Source organism: Crotalus tigris, unplaced genomic scaffold (genome assembly GCF_016545835.1).
Source record: "Crotalus tigris isolate CLP2741 ecotype Arizona unplaced genomic scaffold, ASM1654583v1 scf7180000019245.846064, whole genome shotgun sequence".
Classification (NCBI taxonomy): Eukaryota; Metazoa; Chordata; class Lepidosauria; order Squamata; family Viperidae; genus Crotalus; species Crotalus tigris.
The window spans coordinates 144,389-166,984 of NW_024097453.1; the positions used below are offsets into that span (position 1 = coordinate 144,389).

Genomic DNA, 22,596 nt, shown 5'->3' on the forward strand with positions numbered 1-22,596 from the left:
CTTCACTAAAAAACTAAAATGGTTTGAATAAAGAAAAACTTGTATTAAATCATGAATCATGTTATAATAAAATATAAAAAATATTTTAACCAGGAGGGAGAAAAACAGACAGACAGTGGTGGGATTCAGCCAATTTGCACCACTTCGGCAAAACTGGTAGCTAATTTTTTGTTGCCCAGACCCAGAATGGACTTCCAGAAACGGCATCCATACACAGAACTGGTTGAATCCCACCACTGGATGGATGGATGGATAGATAGATAGGTAGATAGAGATAGCATAATCTCTAGGACACTCAGCTCCTGTTGGAAAAACAATTGGAAGTTATGTTCCACTTCAGTTGGTGGACCAGTTGTGTGCCCATTTCTTGAACAGGGGATGCTGGCAACCATCATCATGACCTCATCACTTTACATTTGGACCATTAATTCACTCCCCACAAGTCTGCCTTTCAACATTATCGAGAAACTGCAGCCAGCCAAAATGTCCACAGCCTGATACTGATTTATAACACAAAAGATACATTAGTTGAATCAATAGCTTGTCTGATCCCAGACCCTATTCAGGATGCTGGTTATATTCTTTAAAATCCTTTGTGGCTTAAGAGCTGATTGTTATTGGGGTGCAGCTGGAAGGAACTGGAAAGCATTTTCTGTAATAGGTCCCTCCTATAAAAAGTTTTACCACCAAGAACTGTATTATCACTCCTGATATTTAGAAAGTATCTTTTTCATAGGTTGTAAACAGTTGAACGTACCCAAGGTGAATAAAGGGCTAATACTAGGAATTATTATTTTGAATGTGTTAACATGATTTAACAGTGTATGGTTACATTTTTTGTGTGTGACTACTATATAATGTTACTGTATTTTTGCTTGTGATTTGTTTAGAGGCAAAATGATTTAAGTTGCATAAAATCATTTGTGATAAATAAATAAAATGGTTTATTGCTCAGCATGGCATATACTGTAAATTACCTAATTGTGACTTGTTCGGCAACCCAATAAACATGATCTAATATCATGCATAAATTGAATTCTTGTCTGATTTCAATAAATCACTGAGACATGAATCAAGGACATTACAGAAATCATGAACAGTATTTTACAAAAACACACACCTCCTGCTATAAAATACTGGCATTTTGTCTTTTTCTCTCTCAGCCACAATTATAGCAAATTTTATTGAGATGTAAAGGGTGTACAAGAATTGCAGCAAGTAAAATATTTTCACTTTAACATTAATGTGTATTTGTGTACATTATGATCAATATTCTGGTTCTCTTTCTTACAATATTTGCATGAAAGAGGCAGGTCTTTTCCCTGATTATGGGAAAGATATAGAGGCTGGTTGTTTAAATCAGCGGTCCCCAACTTTTCCGGCTTTGAGGACTCATGGCGGGGGGGGGGAGAGGGGATGGGTGGGTAGAAGAGATGATTCTCTGTGCGCAGTGCAATGGTTGTTAAGTGTGAAAAATGGTCATGTCATTTTTTTGTAAAACATTTTCTTCTCAAATCAGCATATTTTTTTTACTAGCGGTGCATAACGCAAAACAGCATCAAATTCTACTTAAATGAAAGTGTTTTTAGAATTGCCTTTGACACTCAAATCATTCTTTTTCCTTTAGCATGAGTCCCCAGATTTGCTTGTTTGTTCAAGGCTTCCAATATCTAACTGGGTGATCAAAAGACAATATAAAAATCCTATTTTTGTTCTGTCATCAACAAAAGCCCACACAACATAAATGATTTCACTTCATATAAGGCCAAACAAAATGGCTTGTATCATTTGAAAAGGATTTTTTTTCATCTTTTCTCTTTTCAAAATAAGGTAAAATCTTTTGATCTCTTGTCTACTCCAAACTATTACCCAAATTAAGCTTTCAGTAACTTTCAGTAGCCTCTGAAGTTTTAGCCAGCAATTTATCATAAATGTCATATTCTATCTTAATTCTGGAGCCCAGAAAGGGATTTTATTCATTCATTCATTTATTATAGAAATCACCCATTTACCTCTCAGAGGGACCCTGGATGATGTTCAAATAAAATATTAACATATAAAATGTTAAAACAGGATAACCAAATGTAAAAATTTAAAAAAGGACAAGAATAGTTAAAATATAACATTAAAAGTTAATTATAAGGGAATACCATTGGCAAACCGCTCTTAATGTCCAGTTTGATCAAGCTTTTCCAAACTGGGTGCTCTGCAAATGTTGGACTTCAATTTGCATAATCTCCAACTGGTAATCTGGAATTTGAAGCCCACACATCTGAAAGGCACTTGATATGGGGAAGGCTGATTTATGCTACTGAGACTGTAACAGCATGGTTTGGTCTTGTCCACAATTGCTGGTTTTCGGGTTGATATCAGAATGACTTTGAGATCTATTGCTTTACATTATAGATGCAGATCTTCAGTACTTAAAATTTATTTGATAGATTTGGAGGGAAAATAACAATAGCACAGACACACACCACTTCACAGTGCTTTACAGTGCTCTACTCTCTGAGCAGTTTACATCATCAGTATATTGCCTCCAACAATCTGGGTCCTCATTTTACCAACCTCAGAAGGATGGAAGGCTAAGTCAACCTTGAACTGGTCAGAATCAAACTCCTGGCACTGGGCCGAGTTAGCCTGCAATAATGCATTCTAACCACTGCGCCACCAGGGAAATGGATGATATCTACTGCAATGGAAAATATGGACACAATTTATGACAAAGGATTGCACTTACTGCTAGGTATTGCCAAATTTAAATTAACTTTTTGCAACCAAAAGTCAAGGAAGAAAACTTTAATATAGTCAAATGTTGCATTTATTTATCTATTTAATTTATATCCCGTTGTTACTCTTTTTATAAACAAATTCAAGTGGCGAACATATCTAATGCTCATTCTTCTACCTATGTTCCCCATAACAAAAACCCTGTGAGATGAGTTGGGCTGAGAGAGAGTGACTGGCCCAAATATTACCTGAGAGAGAGAGTGACTGGCACAAATATTAACCAGCTGGCATTTGTTCCATTTATAATGCTTTTCCAGGCCCCCCTTTTTAAAAAAATTGCTAAGCTTATACATTTGGAAGCAGTGTTGATCCACTGATGCTATTGTATTGTATTTTTCTTTTGATTAGGTTTGTATGATACAATTAAGCACATATAAAACAATTACTGGAGCTGCTGATAGATGCTTTGGTATCTAGTTCCACTGACTCTAAACTCAGAATTGGCATGGAACAGTTCCATTCAGCGCAATAACCTATGGATGATAAGGAAGCATGAACAGGAGACAAAGCAAAAGTAAGTCTCACATCTTTTGATATAAGATTATATGGCAGAGGCACCCAGGCTGTTTAATGGTAAGTGCAATGATTGAGGTGTTGGACTAAAACCAGGGAAAGTTAAAATTCAAGCCCCCCCCCCCCTTGATCTCTGGCTAAACAAGATAACTGGATCTTTAGTGCTCTGTTTCATTACCCAAACTAGATAACATCATCAGGCACCATGCTCAGAGAGCACATGGACCCCTCATTTCAACCCTGAGCTACAAATATTCTCCTTTATTGGTAAAACAAGAGAATTGCAATGCAGAGAAAATGAAAGGAAGTTGTTTTGAACTGCCAGAGGAGAGCAGCTGCTTTTGGCAACAAGGGATTGCTTTGTTGATATAGAATGAATGCCATGGAAACAGAATTGTATGGATAAAGCAGTCAGGAGTGATTGGTGCTAATTTCTCTTCACTAATCAGGAGCCCTTCTGGCATAATTCAATTAGTGAATCATGTCACATTCTAACCTGAGGCTAAGCCATGAAAACATGAGTTCCTACATTTTATGTAGATATGACTGATTTCTTTCCCACTTCAGAGACTTAAAAATTGGATTATGCTCTTTCTGTGATAGTTAAAACTAAGACCACGACAGAATTTTTTGCATCTGGAGCCAAGTAATATCAACATTCCATCTTATAAATCATGCTACGACCTAAATATAAGCACCCAGAGAAACAAAACACGAATGTCTTTTTCCAGTATTTTCAGAACAAACACAGGGCCAAGGAAAAGAATATTCTTCGTGGTTCCACATTAAAGACTTCCAGACAGATTCAGCAAGTTGAGCCACTTAAAACTTCAAGACAGTACGAATGCTGAAAAATAAAACACAGGCTTCACTTTCCATATCCTTTGTAAAGAAAAATGATCAAAACACAAGTATTTTTAAATTCATGCTTGTGGCTGATTTCCTATTTTCAAATCCTGCTGACAGATATTCTTAATCTTGGAATATGGGAGAGGCAGGCAGTGCAGATGCACTTGTTTGTGGCAATGTTGCCAGGACAGCAGCATTTGCCATTCATAAGAAGTCAAGTGCTGTAGAAAACTATCTAATCCAGTAGTTGTGGGACATGAAGAAATGGCACCCAGTGTGAGTGTAGTGTAGATTTATTGAGGCAACTCACCAAAGAATGGAGGAATCTGGAAATTCAATAACAAAAGTTGCATGCAGATCTGAGTAATCTCTTGAACGTTATTTCCTCATAGATATTTGCTTCAACCGCTTACCAATTGCTTCAATATTAGAAGAAAACCAAAAACAGAAAGCCCAGCAAAAGGCAAAAAACTTGCAAAGTAATTTCACTTACTTATATCATTTGGTAGTCCCTCGTTATAAATTCTGCCAGCATGTATAAAAGTGAAACTGCCTTGGTCAGCTTCTTGGATGATGAAGAGAAACAAAAGGAATATGAATTCTGACTTTTTTTAGTTCTCCTAACAGCTTCTGATTTCAATGGCCATGGTATCTTTCCGGACAACTTTGCAGTCTTGGGAATTTATTTTAATTTTACTATTAAATTTATGTGCTACCCATCTTCTGTTAAATGACTCCAGGGCAGTTTACCCAATAAAATCATTAAAATCATCAGATATAAAATGACAAAGCAGATAAAATAAAATCATTAACACAAGATGGAGAAGGAGGGAGAAGGAAATACATGGGGGGAGGGGTGATGGATAATATGGGACTAGCTTTTAATTAGTCAACCATCTCCAGTGTGAAGCCCCCCCCATTGGGTCCCCAAGCCATCTGGCAGAGCCAGGTCTTAAAGCACTTATGAAAAGTCAGGAGATTGGGAGCCAATCTCACCTCAGGGGGTAAGATATTCCAAAGGGCAGGAGAGGGCCTTGCTTTGCAGTGGTTCTCTTCCTATCTGACAGAATGATCCCAGATGGCGTTGCTTGGAGACCAGTGCTCCATAAAGAAGGAACTGGCATGTGAAGTCCTTCAAGGCACCATTTGATCTCCATGGCTGTTTAAATAGATGCATCAACTGTTGGGAGAGGACCCTGAAATCCAATTCTCTAGGTAACACTATCAGGCAATGGTGTAACTCCCTTGAAAATTTGTCTAAGGATAGTAATGGGCTGAATGAAGGAAAGCAAACTGAAACCGAATCCACGTAAGACAAAAATATTCATTGTGCAAGGTCATCACTCTAGGTTTTGGATAGAGCTATTCCTGATGAAATTACACTCCCATTAAGAGTGGGTATACAGTTTAGGAGTGACTCTGGATTAGATCAGCATCTACTTATAACTTCCAGGTTTGTCTTATGCTTTACATAAGGCTGTTTAGGTGTATGACTTGAATGCTTCAATTGGGACAAACTGCTACAACCAGGTTGATGTTTGGTTTATCTCACAGAGCCCACATCATGCTAATTTTAAATCAGGTTGCCAATCTGCATCCAGATACAGTAGAAGTTATAGCTATTATTTTTAAATCTTTAAAAGTGATTTAGGCCAGAGATACAGTATTATCTTCTCCATGAATCTGAGTTCAATCAGCTGAGTGCAGCTGGTTAATCTGGCTGCCAGTTGGGGCTACTTTTTCCCAGCGGGGAAGGGAAGGGTTTGTGCATGGAGAATTCATTAGAAGAATGAATTAGTAGTATTAAACCTTTACAAAGCTTTGAAAAAGCACTCTTTCAAACAGCCTTTAACTTTTTCTAAAAAATTCTTAGAATCAGCATAACTGCTCTGGGAGATGAAAATCTAACAAAAGTGCAATAAATACTTCATTCTCCTGGCAAGTCCCTTTGGTCTTTAAGGAGCTACAAAATCTAAACATTAATATTTGCTCTATGTATAAATGAAACTAAATTTATCTTTTTATTTATATCCTGTATTTATTATTCTGATAAAACTAAAGGCAGCAAACATACCTAATATTCCTTCCTCCTCCTATTTGCCCCACATCAACCGCCCTGTGTGGTGGGTTTTGCTGAGAGAGAGTTACTGGTTCAAAATCACCCAGTTGGTTTTCATGTATAAGGTGGGTCTAGAACTCACAGTCTCCTGGTTCCTAGCCTTGCACCTTAACCACATGACCAATCTGGCTTTTGGAATTCAAACTGAAGTCTGAGCTGAAACTACTTCTGTTAAAAATAGGCAATGATGGGGCAGAAATCTCACCTCTTTCCAGCACGAAGCAAGTCAAATCCTTTCCCAATATCACTGAATGGTAAAATGTGGCTGATCAGAACATCTGGTTTAAATTTTCCTTCTATGTAACTGGAGACTAATTGAGGAATTGAATCTTTCATCTTCCAGCCTAGAAGAAACAAAACCAAATGTAACCTACTAGATGCTGGCTCTGCTTCCCACGAACATTTTTGCAATTTCTCAAACCTTTTTGGCAAATTGCAAAAGCGCTCGTAACAAAACTTGTAACATTATTTTTTTGTTGTAAAATCAAATATAGAATAAGCTAAAACTGGAAGCACATGAATTGCTAAATGTTTACTCTTAACTGCTGCTTCAACTTCTGGAGGAAAGATGGCAGCTTTTCCTTAACCTGGTATCCAGATGAAGTCTGTCTCTCTCTCTCACTCAATCTCTCTCTCATAATTATATGGCCACCCATTTCACAAACCCTGACCTTGCGTGACATATAATAAAACCATAAAATAACAATATTAAAAGAGAATACCATTAAAAGGGGTTTCTTGAAGGATGGCAGGAAAGGGGGCAATCTCACTTTGGGGGCAAAGATGTTCCACAGCAAAAAAAAAAAAAAAAAAAACATCTCCTGGATTCCCACCAGATGTAACTCCTTAATGGATGGGACCTACAGTATACCCTTTCTGCTGGAAGTGATGGGAGGGGCAGATATAATCAGGAAGAAGCCATCCCTCAAACAACCTGGTCTCTTGCCATGAAGGATTTTAAAATCAGCATCCTGAATTGAACCTAGAGTGAAAGCAGCCTGTGCCATTCTAGGGACACAGATAACTACTCACAGCATAACACACTGTACACCAGCTGAAACTTTCAAATACTTCCCATAGATGGCACCATATAGAGCAGGGGTAGTCAACCTTGGCTCTTTTATGACTCGTGGACTTCAACTCCCAGAATTCCTGAGCCAGCATTCTGGGAGTTAAAGTCCACAAGTCATAAAACAGCCAAGGTTGACTACCGGATATAGAGCATACTGCAACCTGGGAAGTGACCAAGGCATGAGTAACTGTGAACAGAGCATTTGGATGATGCCAGAATGGAGAAGGTTGATATACAACAATCATGAGGAGTTTTCAAGTGCACAAACTCTCTTTGAAGATAAAATGGGATAGAATGGGAATTTGTTAGGATTGCAACAGGAGGAGAAAGTTAATACAAGAGCCAAACTGTTTAGCTACTAAGATCTGCAGAAGAGACCTTTTTGAAAATGTTCTGAGTTTTAGTGTTCTGTTTTCTTGTCCCAGGCTATGAAATGAACTTCTTTGTTGTTTAGAAAACTTATACAATTTCTTTTGCCAGAATTTTATAACGTCATCTGAATCTCAGTTTATACCTTTGGATTTTTAATTTTAACATTAATTCTTCTTGCTATATTGAGTACTTGCCAATCAGAAAGATGGAGTATGAATCAAACTAACTGATAAATAAATACAATACAGGTATTCCTCGTCTTACGACCACAATCAAGCCCAAAATTTCTGTTGCTAAACGAGACATTTGTTAAGTGAGTTTTGTGCCATTTTACGACTTTTCTTGCCAAAGTTGTTAAATGAATCACTGCAGTTGTTGAGTTAGTAACATGGTTAAGTGAATCTGCCTTCTCCTTTAACTTTGCTTGTCAGTGGTGATCACATGACCCCAGGACACTGCAACCGTCATAAATATGAGTCAGTTGCTAAGCATCTGAATTTTATCACGTGACCATGGGGATCCTGCAGAGATTCACTTAACAACTGTGGCATTAAAGGTCATATAATGGGACAAAACTCACTTAACAATTGCCTTGCTTAGCAATGGTAATTTTGGACTCAATTGTGATTATAAGTCAAGGACTACCTGTAATATAGCCACTAATTATCCTTGGACAAATTCTGGTTTATGTTCACATACCCTCATTTCCAATGTAATTCCACACTACAAAAGACAAAGAAAATATGTTTATGAGTGTGTTCACTTATCTTCCATCTATGAACATACCTCCAATGAAACTCCCTTTTAGAGTGCGCCCTGTAATAAGCAGGATAGGATCCAAGGAGAATTTTGCATCTGAGGGGGGCAGACCAATCATCACACAGGTCCCACAGCCCATGTGACAAGAGGCCAAAGCAGCTGTCTGGTTGAAAAAAGGGAAGAAATTAAGGAAATTTTTGCCATGTAAAGAAAAAAGGGACAATGGATAAACATTAAAAATGCTGTGTTTGACCCTGGAAATGGTAAAGATAAGTAACAGCTGGTTTAGTATAAAGCAAATATATACTGAATGTTCTGCAATCTGCATACAGCCATTATTGATGTTCATGTCTCACAGTAAGAACTGAGCTACCTACTTCCCAAAATAACTTTTACCAACAATTCTCTGAAGTTATACCTGAATCAGCTGATAGCACTCCAAAGGATCTCTCATCTTTCTGGAAAGTTGATTAGTGACTTTTTTTTAGTACAGACAGTTGAGTATCCCTAAAGAGCATCCATCTATTTGCTTCTTAAGAATATCAATATAATTATAATTCTTGTTTTCATACAGTATTTGCTGTTTTTTATCTGATTGTTAAATGGTGCCCAGAGTCGCTGTTTTTGAGATGGGCAGCTATATACATTTTTTAGATAGATAGATAGATAGATAGATAGATAGATAGATAGATAGATAGATAGTTAAATAAAAACATATCTGGTCTTCCAACTATCTTAACTGAATCATATGTAGGTTCTAGCTACTAACATACAAGAGTTCAGTCTTAAACACAGACGGCTTTCTTGGCAGCCTGCTTGGAAGGGCTGTCTGAAGGCCAAGTTATTTGAAATAAAAGGGGATCCATTTTTGGAGAGCGTACTATGAACTCAATGTCTTGAGAAATAGTGATGGCAGCCAAATGAGATTGTATAAAACAGTGGTCCTCAACCTTCCTAATGCCACGACCCTTTAATACAGTTCCTCATGTTGTGGTGACCCCCAACTCCCCATCCAGCTCCCCCCAGGCACCCCTCTTCTCCTGGCACCCGCCCAAGCCACCTGGGGGGCAGCAGGAGGAAGAAGGGGAGGAGGAAGAGGAGGGCAAGAAGATAGAGGAGCGGTGTCTTGGTTCCTAAGACCATCGGAAATATGTGTTTTCCGATGGTCTTAGGCGACCCTTGTGAAAGAGTCGTTCGAACCCCGAAAGGGTCGCGACCCACAGGTTGAGAACCGTAGGTATAAAAGGAGAATCTACTGTGAGTTTCTGTGGTTGATAATGGACTTGAACTTGTCTGTCCCGAACCCTGACTGATTATCTTTACCACTACACTGATCCATAGATTGATGGACTATCATTTGTTGTCTTGATGGCAATTTACTTTCTCTGAATGCTTTGGACCCTTGCTGCCAAGAAGCAGGAAGGGAAGAGGACTTATATGCCTACATTATTTGAGACACTGTAGAACAGGGGTCTTCAAACTTGCCCCTTTTATGACTTGTGGACTTCAACTCTCAGAATTCCTCAGCCAGCAATGCTGGCTGAGGAATTCTGGGAGTTGAAGTCCACAAGTCATAAAAAGGCCAAGTTTGAAGATCCCTGCTGTAAAAAGACAGCCATGTTAGTCTACGGAAGCCAAAAATCAGAGATTTTAAGATTAACCAATATTTATTTTGAGCTTTCATGAGTTGCAGATTCCTTTATTAAATGCAGAAGGGCTTGACTGATGTAGGATTATAAATATAGGAATTGATGTGATTAAAATACATCTTGATAAATGATTAGGTGTTTAAAACTCTTTCCTGGATAACTTTTTCTGTATTACCGTATATGCCGGCGTATTAGGCGACCCGGCGTATAAGACGACCCCCGAGTTCGACGCCGGGTCGCAAGACGATCGACGCCGAGTCGCATATAAGACGATTTTCTAGGCATGCGACTCGGCGTCGATCATCTTATACGCCGGAAATGATGTCATTTCCGGCGTATAAGATGACTTTCTAGGCATGCGACTCGGTGTCGATCATTTTATACGCCGGAAATAACGTCATTTCCGGCGTATAAGATGATCGACACCGAGTCGCATGCCTAGAACGTCATCTTATACGCCAGAAATAAACGTAGTTTATAACGTTATTTCCGGCGTATAAGATGACTTTCTAGGCATGCGACTTGGTGTCGATCATCTTATATGCCGGAAATGACGTCATTTCCGGCGTATAAGATGATCGACACCGAGTCGCATGCCTAGAACGTCATCTTATACGCCGGAAATAATAAATAAATAAATAAACGTTATGACTCGGCGTATAAGACGACCCCCGAGTTCGGAGGCTGTTTCATCGCTCTCAAAAGTCGTCTTATACGCCGGAATATACGGTACTACTCTACCATCTCCTTGTCTATTCCCCCCTTCTGTGTTATATCTGTGTATTTCAAATTCAGTCAAGTCACTGATAAAGTGAGCTGCAGCTCACGAAAGTTTAAAATAAACACTGGTTAACCTTACAAGATGCTACCAGGTGTGTCCCATTTGACAGTTTCCTAAATGAACCTATTATGTTACTGGGAAACATAGAACACTGAATGTACATGATCCTTTGGGCTGATTTTTATGAAATAACTTTTACTACAGTGACAAATATTTGTCAAAAATATCAATACAGCAAACCTGGAGAACACATATATGCAATAGAATCCATACTTAATGGATTGCCATTTTCAAACTTTGGATACAGTGGACAAAATCTGTGCCTCAATATCTCTCCAAAACATTAGACTAAGTTCATTATATCTGAAATAATTCAGACAATTCATTTAAATTTAGATTAACAATTTAAATTGTATTGTCACTTGCATATTGATTCTATTTATGTCACTTGCATAAGAATGGATTTATGCAAACAAATGAAAATGGTAATTATTTACACAAATGAGGTATATTCAGACTTAGATAGCTGGGAATAGCAGATGTTATCTCATCTTGAGTGTTCTTTTAAATCAAAATTTCACTTTAGTGCTTTCATTGAATCTAGCATCAAATGGCAAATGAGCCAATCAATTTTGATTAAATACATACCAGTGTCTCCAAACATCCAACAACCTCAAAGGCATAATCTACACCATGTCCAGTCATTTCCAGAATTACTTCTTGAATGGGTTTCTTGTAATCTTGAGGGTTGATACATTCCGTAGCTCCCAGTTCTTTTGCCTTTTCAAATTTGTCACTATTAATGTCAATCCCAATGATACGAGATGCTCCAGCTGTTTTGCATCCCATGACCACAGAGAGACCAACTCCTCCCAAACCAAAAACAGCACAGGTGGATCCAGGTGTAACCTATGGAGTCATGGAGAAAGAGAGCTGAGATACATTCAAGCTGTCCTCCGCAGCATAACAAATTGGTGGAGAAGTTCTTAAATGGCACAGGATTTGAGAGCCCATCAGAACTTATAAATAGGTTTTCTCACCTGAGCTGTATTAAGGGCAGCCCCATAACCAGTAGAGAATCCACAGCCAAAAAGGCAGACTTTATCCAGAGGTGCAGCATCATCAATTTTAACTACGGTAGAGTCAGGCATGACTGTATATTCAGAAAAAGTGCTAATCCACAAGAAGTGATGAACTTGTTTCCCTTTGCAGCTAAATCTACTAGTCTTGTCAGGCATCAGATTTTGGGGTTCAGAAATGCTGTTTCAAACATAAATGGACTTGTCAGTAAAAAAAAATATGTGCAATGTCATGAATCCAGAAAAATACAAAACAAAAGTTTTTAAAGAAACTTACTGGGTTTTCAGGCAACAGTTGGTGTTTGATTTTAAACAGGAGTTGCATTCTCCACACTGGGGCAGACAAAGGGGAATCACTTTGTCTCCTTCAAATACAAAGGGGAAAAACATGAAACCTCCAGATCAAAAGATCATGTTTATTACCCATATTTTTATAAATCAAGATCACTACAAATAAGACTTTTCCGGGTGCATTTATCACAGTTGAAACAACCTTCTGAAGGCACTCATTAAAATGCAGATCGCAATTCATTGTCAATTGAAGGGTTTAGCATTACTAAATCAGATATCCTAAAAGCAGTTCATTTCACCTGACCATATTTATTTCATCATTTTTCATTTACACTACATCAGGGGTCTTCAAACTTGGCTCTTTTATGACTTGTGGACTTCAACACCCAGAAATCCTCAGCCAGCGTGCCTGGATGAGGAATTCTGGGAGTTGAAGTCCACAAGTCATAAAAGGGCGAAGTTTGAAGACGCCTAAAACTACATCATGGCTTAGCATATTGGATGAACCTAGCATCCATGGTTTTAAAGTACAAACTCAGTTTACAAATCAGCTTGGCAATCCATGGTTTATGACAAATCCTTGTACCATCATTGCATAAGTGTTCGTAGATCAAAAGTTATTTCATCAGGTGCAAAGAGTACAGGTCTAAGAGAGAGAAAATCATTTTATTATATATACAGCTTCATTGGGAAGAGGAGGAATAAAATTTCGAAGGGACACTAAGAGGCACAATTGCTTTCAATATGTCCAAATAAGAAGCCACACGACAGAGAAATTCTTGCAATGAATAGCAAATTAAGTTATATAGTGTGACAAGAGCTTCCTGACCTCTGGTGTAGTCTAAGAAAAATGATGCTATAAATACAGTCTATATTGCTGGTTCTCAACTTATAATCACAATTAGAACCAGAATTTCTGTTGTTAAGCAAGGCAGTTAAGTGAGTTACGCCCGATTTTATGACCTTTTTGCCACAGTTAAGTGAATCACTACAGTTGTTACATGAATTATGAGATGATTAAGAGAATCCAGCTTTCCACATTGACTTTTCTTGTCAGAAGCTGGCTGGGAAAATTACCAATAGTGGTCACATGACTCAGAGATGCCACAACCATCGTAAATACATATCATTTGCCAAACACCCAGATTTTGATCAAGTAACTATGGGGATGCTGAGAAGGTCATACGCGTAAGGACTCATCATACATCTTTTTTCAGTACCCAAAGAAGAGTGGTTACTAAACAAGTGGTTTTAAGTCAAGGACTACCTGTAATTAAACAAATCATGCTTTGTAATATCTGAGCACAGTTCTGTACAATGCAGACTATGTAATAGCGTAATTATGCTGGATATCCATTGTACTTTGAAGACATTAAAATGCACATGAAAAAGCCATAGGGGTTCTTCTCTGTACCTGGTTTCACACATGTCACTCCTGGCCCAATACTCTCTACTATTCCAGCTCCTTCGTGGCCAGGAATTACAGGATACTCTACTTTGGGGAAAGAACCTTCCAGAACATGGTAATCTGTCCCACATATTCCGGTGGCTATTATCTACAATAGAGAACAAAGAGTTATGCCCAACCATAGCAGAGGTTATGTGGGTAGTTACTAGGGGCTTCCAATGATCTATGCGTGATCAATAATCTTGTATGAATGTGGACAAGCCTATGGAATCTCAACAGTGGAGGAAAACACAATGTAAAAATGTTATTACTCTGATGCCATATAGACCATGGGGCAGAATGCTGTTTATCTTTTCCAGTGGAATGCATGCTATTAACTCTACCCATCCATCTTGACCATCCTCCCAAAGAAAGAAAAAAGATGAATAATATTTATTCTATGTTTTGAACTTCTAAGTATAATTATTGGTAAGTGTGCAATTGTTTTGGAAACAGGGCAAAATAATTTTCAGCAGTGACTTAAGTAAGTCATGTTGCATGTAAGCTGTTAAACACTTGTTTGCCTATTGTAATTTCTGTGCGAGAGAGAAATTGTCAACTCCAATTTGTCTCTCTCTGATATCAAAGCAGTGTTCATCAATGGCATTGGCAACTCCGTAGCATTTCCCACGCCATTTTGGATTTCTGATTCAAACTGTCATATTGCAAGAGGTACAGATCTAGAATTTTCTTATGTTTGTGAAGGCTTCCTGCTTAATCGGACTGAAGTGTTCCAATTCATATTTCTTCAAATTATCCTGCGCAATTTATCTTTTGTGTATTCCTTGATTTATCCTTCCTTCTAGCTGCCCTGGGAAATGCTGCTCTAATTTATCAGCAGCATAGAACTATAAAGTCTTCTTTGTAGAGCAGTTATGTAAAATATAATATTTAGTATTGAATTTCATACGAAGTATGAAAGATAAGTATCCCATGATTTTATGCTAAATGAAGCACTGAAGTAAGACAATTTCATAAAAGGTTATTGTATTTAGAGGGACATGATTTACAATTGGGGTGGCATGCTTTTTTATGGTATGGGAAAAACAGAGTTCATAAGTACTTTCAAAACCATTTTATAAGAAATGCTTTGTTAACAGTATGGGAAAAAATTAAAGCTAAAATATATTCAAAAATTCCAGGGTGGTTATCAACGATGGAGGCATTTATACATCAAATCTGGTAGACTTCGAAAAAGTATGGACATATAAAGATATTTTAGATATTGATGGGAAATTAAAATCTAAACAAGAATTGGAAAATTTAGGAATAAATCTGTCCTGGTAGGCACATTTGCAGATACAAAGTAGATATGAAAAAGATGTAAAAATGTATGGATTTTACAAGGATCAAAATGTATTTGATTTTGTTAACCTCAGATGAGAAATTAATTAAGAAAATGTATAATTGTTTGTTAATTTTAGATATGGAAAGTGAACAAGTGAAAGAAACAATGATAAGATGGGCAAAATTTTTTGGTTATGATATAGAATTAGAAAAATGGCAAATGTTATGGGAGAGAAACTATAAATTATCAATATTAACTTCATATAAAGAAAATCTGTATAAAATGTTTTATAGATGGCACCTTCCACCAGCAGGATTAGCAAAAATATTTAAAAATATGTCAGATAGATGTTGGAAATATAAACATAACATAGGCATGTATTATCATATTTGGTGGACATGTGGGAAGGCAAAGGCCTATTGGAAAAACATACATATGTGGTTAGAAAAAATATTGGGCGAACAAGTGGATTTTAAACCTGAACTTTTTTTACTAGGCATTATGTCTGAAAAGACTAATAAGCAGAAATTTTATTTAATTCTACATATTACCACAGCAGCGAGAATAATTTTTACACAATACTGGAAGAATGAAGGATTGCCATCAGAGGAAGAAATAATCACGAAAATATTGGAATGTGCAGAGATGGACAGACTAACTATGAGGCTGAAAGACAAAGAAGATACGGACTACTATAAAATTTGGATCTTATTTTATTCTTGGTTAGAGAAAAGAATGAAGGATTAGGAATTGAACATGTATTAGTTTAGCAAACTCCAGACAACTTGTTGATTGGAAAAATTAACATATGTTGATGGAAAAAAAAATTAATAAAAAATATTGTTAAAAAAAAAGATAATTTCAAAATGAAGTCACATAGTTTCTTGGACTAGGAAGTGTTCATGCCCCAATCACTTCAGTATTCAGGAACATGGGATGGCGGGTTATGCCAAAACTAATAGAGGAAACTCAAACCCAGGATGAGTCTCTACATCCCCACTATTTTCATTTAGACCAGGGGTTCTCATCCTTGGCAACTTTAAAACTTGTGGACTTCAATTCCCAGAATTCCTCAGCCAGCAAAGCTGGCTGAGGAATTCTGGGAATTGAAGTCCACAAGTCTTAAAGTTGACAAGGTTGAAAACCCCTGATTTAGACCTATGTAGCAGAGCTGAGCACTGCACTGGATTTGAAGGTGAAAAGGGTGCTTTGAACACATGGGAGTCCAAATACCTACACCTCTTTAAATTAGCTGTATCACTCTTGGGATCAGAAAAGATCCTCAATCTGCAAAACTTTAGGGATCCATTTTGTACCTTTAAGGCTCTTCTTATCCCAGTACTGATATAGTGGTTGAGTTGATGGACTAGGAATTGGGAGATCCTAGTTTTATTTTACTCTCAGACCCAGAAGCTCCCTGGATAACCAAGCCAATCAGTTTCTTTTTCTCTTTGCTCAACCTACTTAACAGGGTTGTTGTTTTGGGAACAAGTAAAGAGAAGTACCATGTATATGTCTATGAGCTCCCAACAAAAGTTGGAATATAAATCTAATATATAAATATCTAAAAAAACATACGTAAAGATGAATTTACAAGGTCACAAATGGGTGCTTGAAAATGTCCATGTAACCAGAGATTACAAATGACATTTTATAAAGCAAGGCTGCATACAGAGGACACATTTAGTAAACCCAAACAAAGCATACCATGGTCTGTGAATGAAACACAATTCCCATTTACTTTTCTCTTCGCTTTTCAAAGGTTGCCAATGTATAGGTATTTATTTAGAAATCTGCTTTACAAATGCTTGAAAAATAAATTAATGGAAGTGACACGTTGTAGTTTTCCTTTAAGAACAAAACAGTGCTTTCCAAAATAGAGGACCAGGGAAAATTATTCAGTAAAATTGATCTACCTTAACACGAACTTCATGAGACCTTGGTGGAGCCACTTCTACCTCTTCAATAGAAAGCGGTTTGCCGACTTCCCAAGCCACAGCTGCTCTACATTTGATAACCTAGAAAAGCCAACCCCCCCCCCCAAAAATACATTTAGTCTAATCCCATGCAAAGCACAAAGTAGATCAAACCAGGTAGAAGAACTTTCTCACTAGTATAACAACTACGCCTAAAATCCTTCTCAATGTAGCAGCTCAAGGTGAGGTTATACAGAAAGCGTCCTATGCCATTCCAGTGGGAGTAATCAGCTCCCTTGAGATATAGCACCAAAGGCCCCCACAGGAGGGTTCCACTGACAAACGTAATGTCCCATAGTTGCATCACAAGCTTTACTCCCTTTGGACATGCATCATGAGGATGTACACATGTACAAAAAGAACAAAACTTGCATTGAAAGCGTGTAATGCTGCTCTGGTCATTTTAATGAAAGCTTCCATCCTGTGGACACTTCTGTATAACACACTTTTTGCAATAAAGGAGCACAAGAGGGCATATGTGGAGTGAGGGATTTCTTTGCCATATAGGAAAACTGGAAATTAACAGTGATATTATCCACTGTATATCTGAGAGTGGTAATCTTTCTCATTCCTACAGCACCCTCTGACTAGAAGGGCTGAAACCTGTCAGTGCTTTTCTACTTTTTGAAACAGACAATATATGAAAACTGTAAGTGCTAGCTGGAAACAAACTGGGCATACAGATTTTTAAAAGTATGTGTGTGTGTGTGTGTGTGTGTGTGTGTGTACATGTGTGTATATACATGTATATGTATGTAGGTCTTTGGTTATATGTATATGTATATATCAATTTGCCCACCCCCTCCTGACAGGCTCACTGGGGGAAACATCAGAAATTCCATATCCTCTGTGGCATAACATGAATTTGCCTTCCCAAAATGTTAATTCTGGCTTCCAGCCACCAAAAAAATGTTCATTTTTCATTTACTTTGAAACTTGAACTTGGACAAAGTAGTAAATGAAATGTGATCTACAACTGAGCTATGACCCCAGGTCTAGTGGTGCAACAGGGTGCCCTTTCCTCTTTGGGCAATTATATATTAACAGGATTATCTTAACAAATCACTTTATTCCTGAGGTTTTAATCCCCAGTCAGTGCAATCAGTGACTTATAATATCGTCTAATACATTTTCCAGATATCATGTTCACACTAAGTAATGTATTATATCTTTCTGTATTGTACAATTATATGTACTAAATAAGGAATAAATGCAGCCATGGGTGTACTAGGACTTGATAGAACTGCAACGTAAATCTCTAGTTATATGTGCTTCAGATGCCAATCTAGATGCAATAGCATGAAAATTAGATTGCAATTGTAAACAATTTAGGTAGTAGAAAGCCTTCAAGGCAATCTTGACTCCTAGTCAGCTCCCTGCCTGGACAACTCTCTGAGGTTTTCTTGGCAAGATTTCAGAAATGGTTTGCCATTGCCTGCTTCCAAGGGCTAGGAGAGGTGACTGGCTCAAGATCACCCAGTTGGCTTTTTTCCTAATGTGGGATTAGAACCCACAGTTTCCCAGTGCTAGCCTGACACCTTAAACCCTACATCAATCTGGCTCTCAACTGTAAACATATTTAAATAGAAATTGATCCAACTGAACATATTGTTTGGATTTATGGACCATAGTGAACAACAAAGAAGTCTACCACATTTTAGTCCAGCGTATTTTGAGAATGCCGCCCATCTGTGTTGCATTAGGCTTACTAAATGAAGCATAGTGCAATAACCATGGCTAAAGTCTTGCAAGCAAAGCCGTTAGAATCTATTTATTTACTCAGAATATATCAGTTTAAGGGCAAATTGTGATTCAACAAGCAAGCAAAATTGCTCATTGACTATGCATTGTGCCAGTGAGTGGTAATACTGTCTGGGGGTGATTGTAGTCCAGTGTAGCCCAGTATACATTTGAATACAATTAAACAAAAATTGGATCTCTAATTATAATTCTTGCACATTGCTCCATTAAATCTTTCTGTTGCCATTATTTCGCAGAAAGTACGCAGGAGGGAATGCGGTCTAAAACTTTGCATTAAGTCCTCGTTTTGCTTAACTCTGGTTTTACTTATAAGGTATACGTTCCTCTATTATATCTACACATTTAGCTATCATTTACATATCTTAATAGCTAGGCTCGCACCAAAGATTATCCACAAATTAGCAAACGCATTTCCAGTTTAGATTAATTTACTTCTTCCCTGAAAACAATAAACCGTTTCTTACTTTCCCAGAAGTGTCCATGTCTGCAAACTAGCTACCGTACTGCACGAAGATCTTTCCACTCGCTTTCGGAAAACCCTGGCCTATCGCTTTGGAAAATTGGGGGGAGAAAATAAAAGCGACTACAGTACGCCAATATCGCCAACACAGCGATATGCCCTTCGTCCCCGCATCCAGATTCCTTTAGGTCCAAAGAGCGGTCAAAAGGAAACCCTTTTTTTTCTTTTAGAACTCTTCGCTTGCCGTAGACGCGCCGCAGAGGACTCTGGGGAATGCAGTCAAATCTGCCTACAATATTGCCTATACGACTTATAGAAGCGCTAGCTAGCCTCTTATCAAGGCATCCGCATGTAATAATATGCTGTAATCGTCGCAAGAAATCCTTTATCGGGCAGTTTGAATAAAAGGACTACATAAATTCGTTTCTATATATACATTCCCTTTTTTGTAAGCAAAAGTGGTGTGAAAGGACATTATTTGTTTTACCAGAATCTGGGGAAGAAGGCAACTCTGAAAACTTATGTAATAGGATTTTTTTTTTTTTTGCTTTGTTGTTATGGGTGATTTGGAGAAAAGCAGAAGCACTTTCGTCCTTAAATGACTTTGAAAGTAGTTTTTCATGTTGGATTGGGACCAGCAACCAAAGGTCTCTGGAAATTTGCATCTCTTTCTCAACCCAATCTGTACTTGCTGTGGAAAAAAACGGGAGGAGAGACTTTTGTGTGTGCTACTGCTGCTGGAGAAAAAGCAGCGTATTAAACTAATAGGTAATACAGTATGACGCTTTTTCCTGAGAAATGGGGACTATCTTCAATTCTTCAGTAATATCTAATCCAACCAGCAGCTGGTTACTACCACTTATATTATTGAATTTATATCCTGGGTTAAAGCAGGGGTCTTCAAACTTGGCCCTTTTATGACTTGTGGACTTCAACTCCCAGAATTCCTCAGCCAGGCATACTGGCTGAAGAATTCTGGGAGTTGAAGTCCACAAGACATAAAAGGGCCAAGTTTGAAGATCCCTAGGTTAAAGGTATAACCAACTGGACTAATCCCTGCAGTTTTCTTGGCAAAGAAAGGATTTGCCATTGTTTCCTTCCTAGGGGTGAGAGAGAATGACTGTCCTTCACCAGCTGATTTTAAGACTAAAATGAGACTAGAATTCATGTGCCCTAACCACTGTACCAAACTGGCTCTTTTTATATAACAGTTACAAAACCAACATAAAACTATGACATTAGGTGTTATGCAAACTTAGTCTTGTATAGTGAGGCTCAGTGTAATGCCACATTGTCCCGTTACACTGAATTCACACTGCATTTGAAGATACTAGAATACATGTGATAAAAGCCAGAGGGAAACTTCTCTGACCCGGTTTTACATATGTCAATCCTGGTCCAATGTTCTCTACCAGTCTGGATTGGCATTGTAGGATATTTTATTTTGGGAAAGAACTTACTAGAATATAGTAATCCATCCCACATATTCCTGTGGTTAGGATCTATGACCTCACTCATAGAGGAATTTATGTGGGTATTTATTAGGAGCTTCTTTTTTTGTCATAAATTGTTATTGTTGAAGTAATTGAGAAGTTTGCCTGAAAGAAACATCTACATTTTTCAAATTTCTATACGGTCTGCTTTACTTATACAAATGAAACTGTTCATGTTCTGAAAAGAAATGTTTGAATTATAACATTTATACTATGAGTCAGTATTATAATTTTCTAGTTAACATGGGTGATTGTAGCTAAATACTCAAAAGAAATAAACAAGTATGCCAGTTTATAATATACATCACTTTTTATAAAAAGCAAATATTATATTCCAAATTATTCCAAATTCAGCTTAGTAGCTGCTTAAAAATGCAACAACACAAATATTTCTAGTAAATCAAACTGGTTTTTTGTTTTTTTTTATGTTTGTTGCCAGAAGCTGGTCAGGGCTTCAAAAGAAGATTGAATGAGTTCCCAATGGTAGGTTTACTCATTACTGAAAAGGGTTTCTGGTAGGCCCTGCTGCATCTGGGTGGTGGGGGAGGCTGGTGGGAGGGGCCCAAGCTATCTATCCAATCCTTACTGAACTTTCCACACAATAGTTAGGAGCTACCTCAGTAATGTTGCCACCAGTCATTTTTTCCTAGGTAAATCCCACTCTGCTATGGTTTACCAAAAAGGAAACAGGTGGCAATCCTCCACGTGCCACTGAATTTAGGGAAGCATGCTATAGGTTTTCCCTAGAATGAAGGTTACTGATTCACTAAGATTTCATTTTTTTATTATGATATCAAGGTTCAAAAAAGGAGAAAAGACAGAATATGATAAAGGGGAAAAAAACCCCCAGATGATTTTAGTTGCTACTATTTCATCCATTAATCTCTTCCTTCCAACACAGAAGCTATGCAATTGAGATCATGATCCATGAAATAAATTTTAATCTGCTTTCACTAGTTTCTATATTGCTCATAATTCCTGGATCTCTAGTTTAGATCATTATGGGTTAGGATGTCTTCTCTGACAGGGGTTTCAACCAGTTTGCGTCTGAGCCTGGTGCTGAAGCTGATGAAGAACACCAGACACAAGGTGCAGGTTTTGTTGTCTTTTATTGAAGCGCTCCAAGAAAAGGGATCCTGGCCAAAATGCCAAGGAACCAAGAACCACAGAATTAATAAAGCTTTATACATTTTCTCTAAAGCAGAAGGTGGGATAAGGTGGGATATATAAGAAATATCATCAAATAAACATTTAAATAATAATCTAACAATTATTATATTGGTCTCTAGCCGTCCCTATTCCAAAGTGTTGGCTAATGAATGGTTCAGGAGTCATCCAATACACATATTATTTGCTCCAGGCCAGGGCTTTTCAACCTTTTCACCCATTGTACCACTTTTAGGATATGGCAACATCCAAGTACCACCAGTCACCTAGTAAGGTGTCAAAAACTTGATGACTAAAAAAAAAAAAGGAAAAAAGTGATAAAGTACAGGTAGTCCTCGACTTACAATAGTTCACTTAGTGACTGTTTGAAGTTACAATGGCACTGAAAAAAGTGCACCCCAAGTTACAGCCGAGCAAGACACCTGCCTGCCCCCCTGGCCACGCTCTTCCTCCTTTCCGAGGTTTTCATTGTTGTGAGCATTTCTGTTGAGGATTGGCAGCTGGGGTGGGGTGGGGGGTTGTTTGGTTTTTATCCCCCCTCGTCTGCTGGGTGGTTGCAGCAGGTTTTGATCACTTCACATGACCCTGAGACACTGTGACCGTCATAAATATGCCAAGCATCTGAATGTAAATCACAAGACCCTGAAGATGCTGCAACATTCCAGCTGATCAGTGCTTCTTCTGGGCTCAGAAGAAGTGCCAGGATCAATGCTGCGTTCCAGTTGATTGG

The 22,596-nt window shown here is 37.9% G+C and overlaps 1 protein-coding gene across 5 annotated transcripts in view; it reads right to left on the reverse strand.

Annotated features, from left to right (window-relative positions):
* LOC120316094 (alcohol dehydrogenase 1-like) overlaps positions 1-19,428 on the reverse strand; it is a 24,887-nt gene extending 5,459 nt beyond the window's left edge. Inside the window, exons 1-10 of one of the 5 annotated variants that reach the window (XM_039361296.1) lie at positions 19,211-19,428; positions 16,926-17,027; positions 13,689-13,830; positions 12,261-12,348; positions 11,945-12,164; positions 11,553-11,813; positions 8,502-8,637; positions 6,477-6,615; positions 4,646-4,717; positions 925-4,150 (exon numbers count right to left, since the gene is read on the reverse strand). In XM_039361296.1, coding sequence (XP_039217230.1) covers positions 4,711-4,717; positions 6,477-6,615; positions 8,502-8,637; positions 11,553-11,813; positions 11,945-12,164; positions 12,261-12,348; positions 13,689-13,830; positions 16,926-17,027; positions 19,211-19,228 — 1,113 coding nt within the window. In that variant the 5' untranslated portion in view covers positions 19,229-19,428 and the 3' untranslated portion in view covers positions 925-4,150; positions 4,646-4,710. Of the gene's footprint in view, positions 1-924; positions 4,718-6,476; positions 6,616-8,501; positions 8,638-11,552; positions 11,814-11,944; positions 12,165-12,260; positions 12,349-13,688; positions 13,831-16,925; positions 17,028-19,210 lie in introns of those variants that run through there. The other 4 variants (XM_039361297.1, XM_039361293.1, XM_039361294.1 and 1 more) reach the window with 4 other exon arrangements.
* Between the last annotated feature and the right edge of the window lie 3,168 nt (positions 19,429-22,596).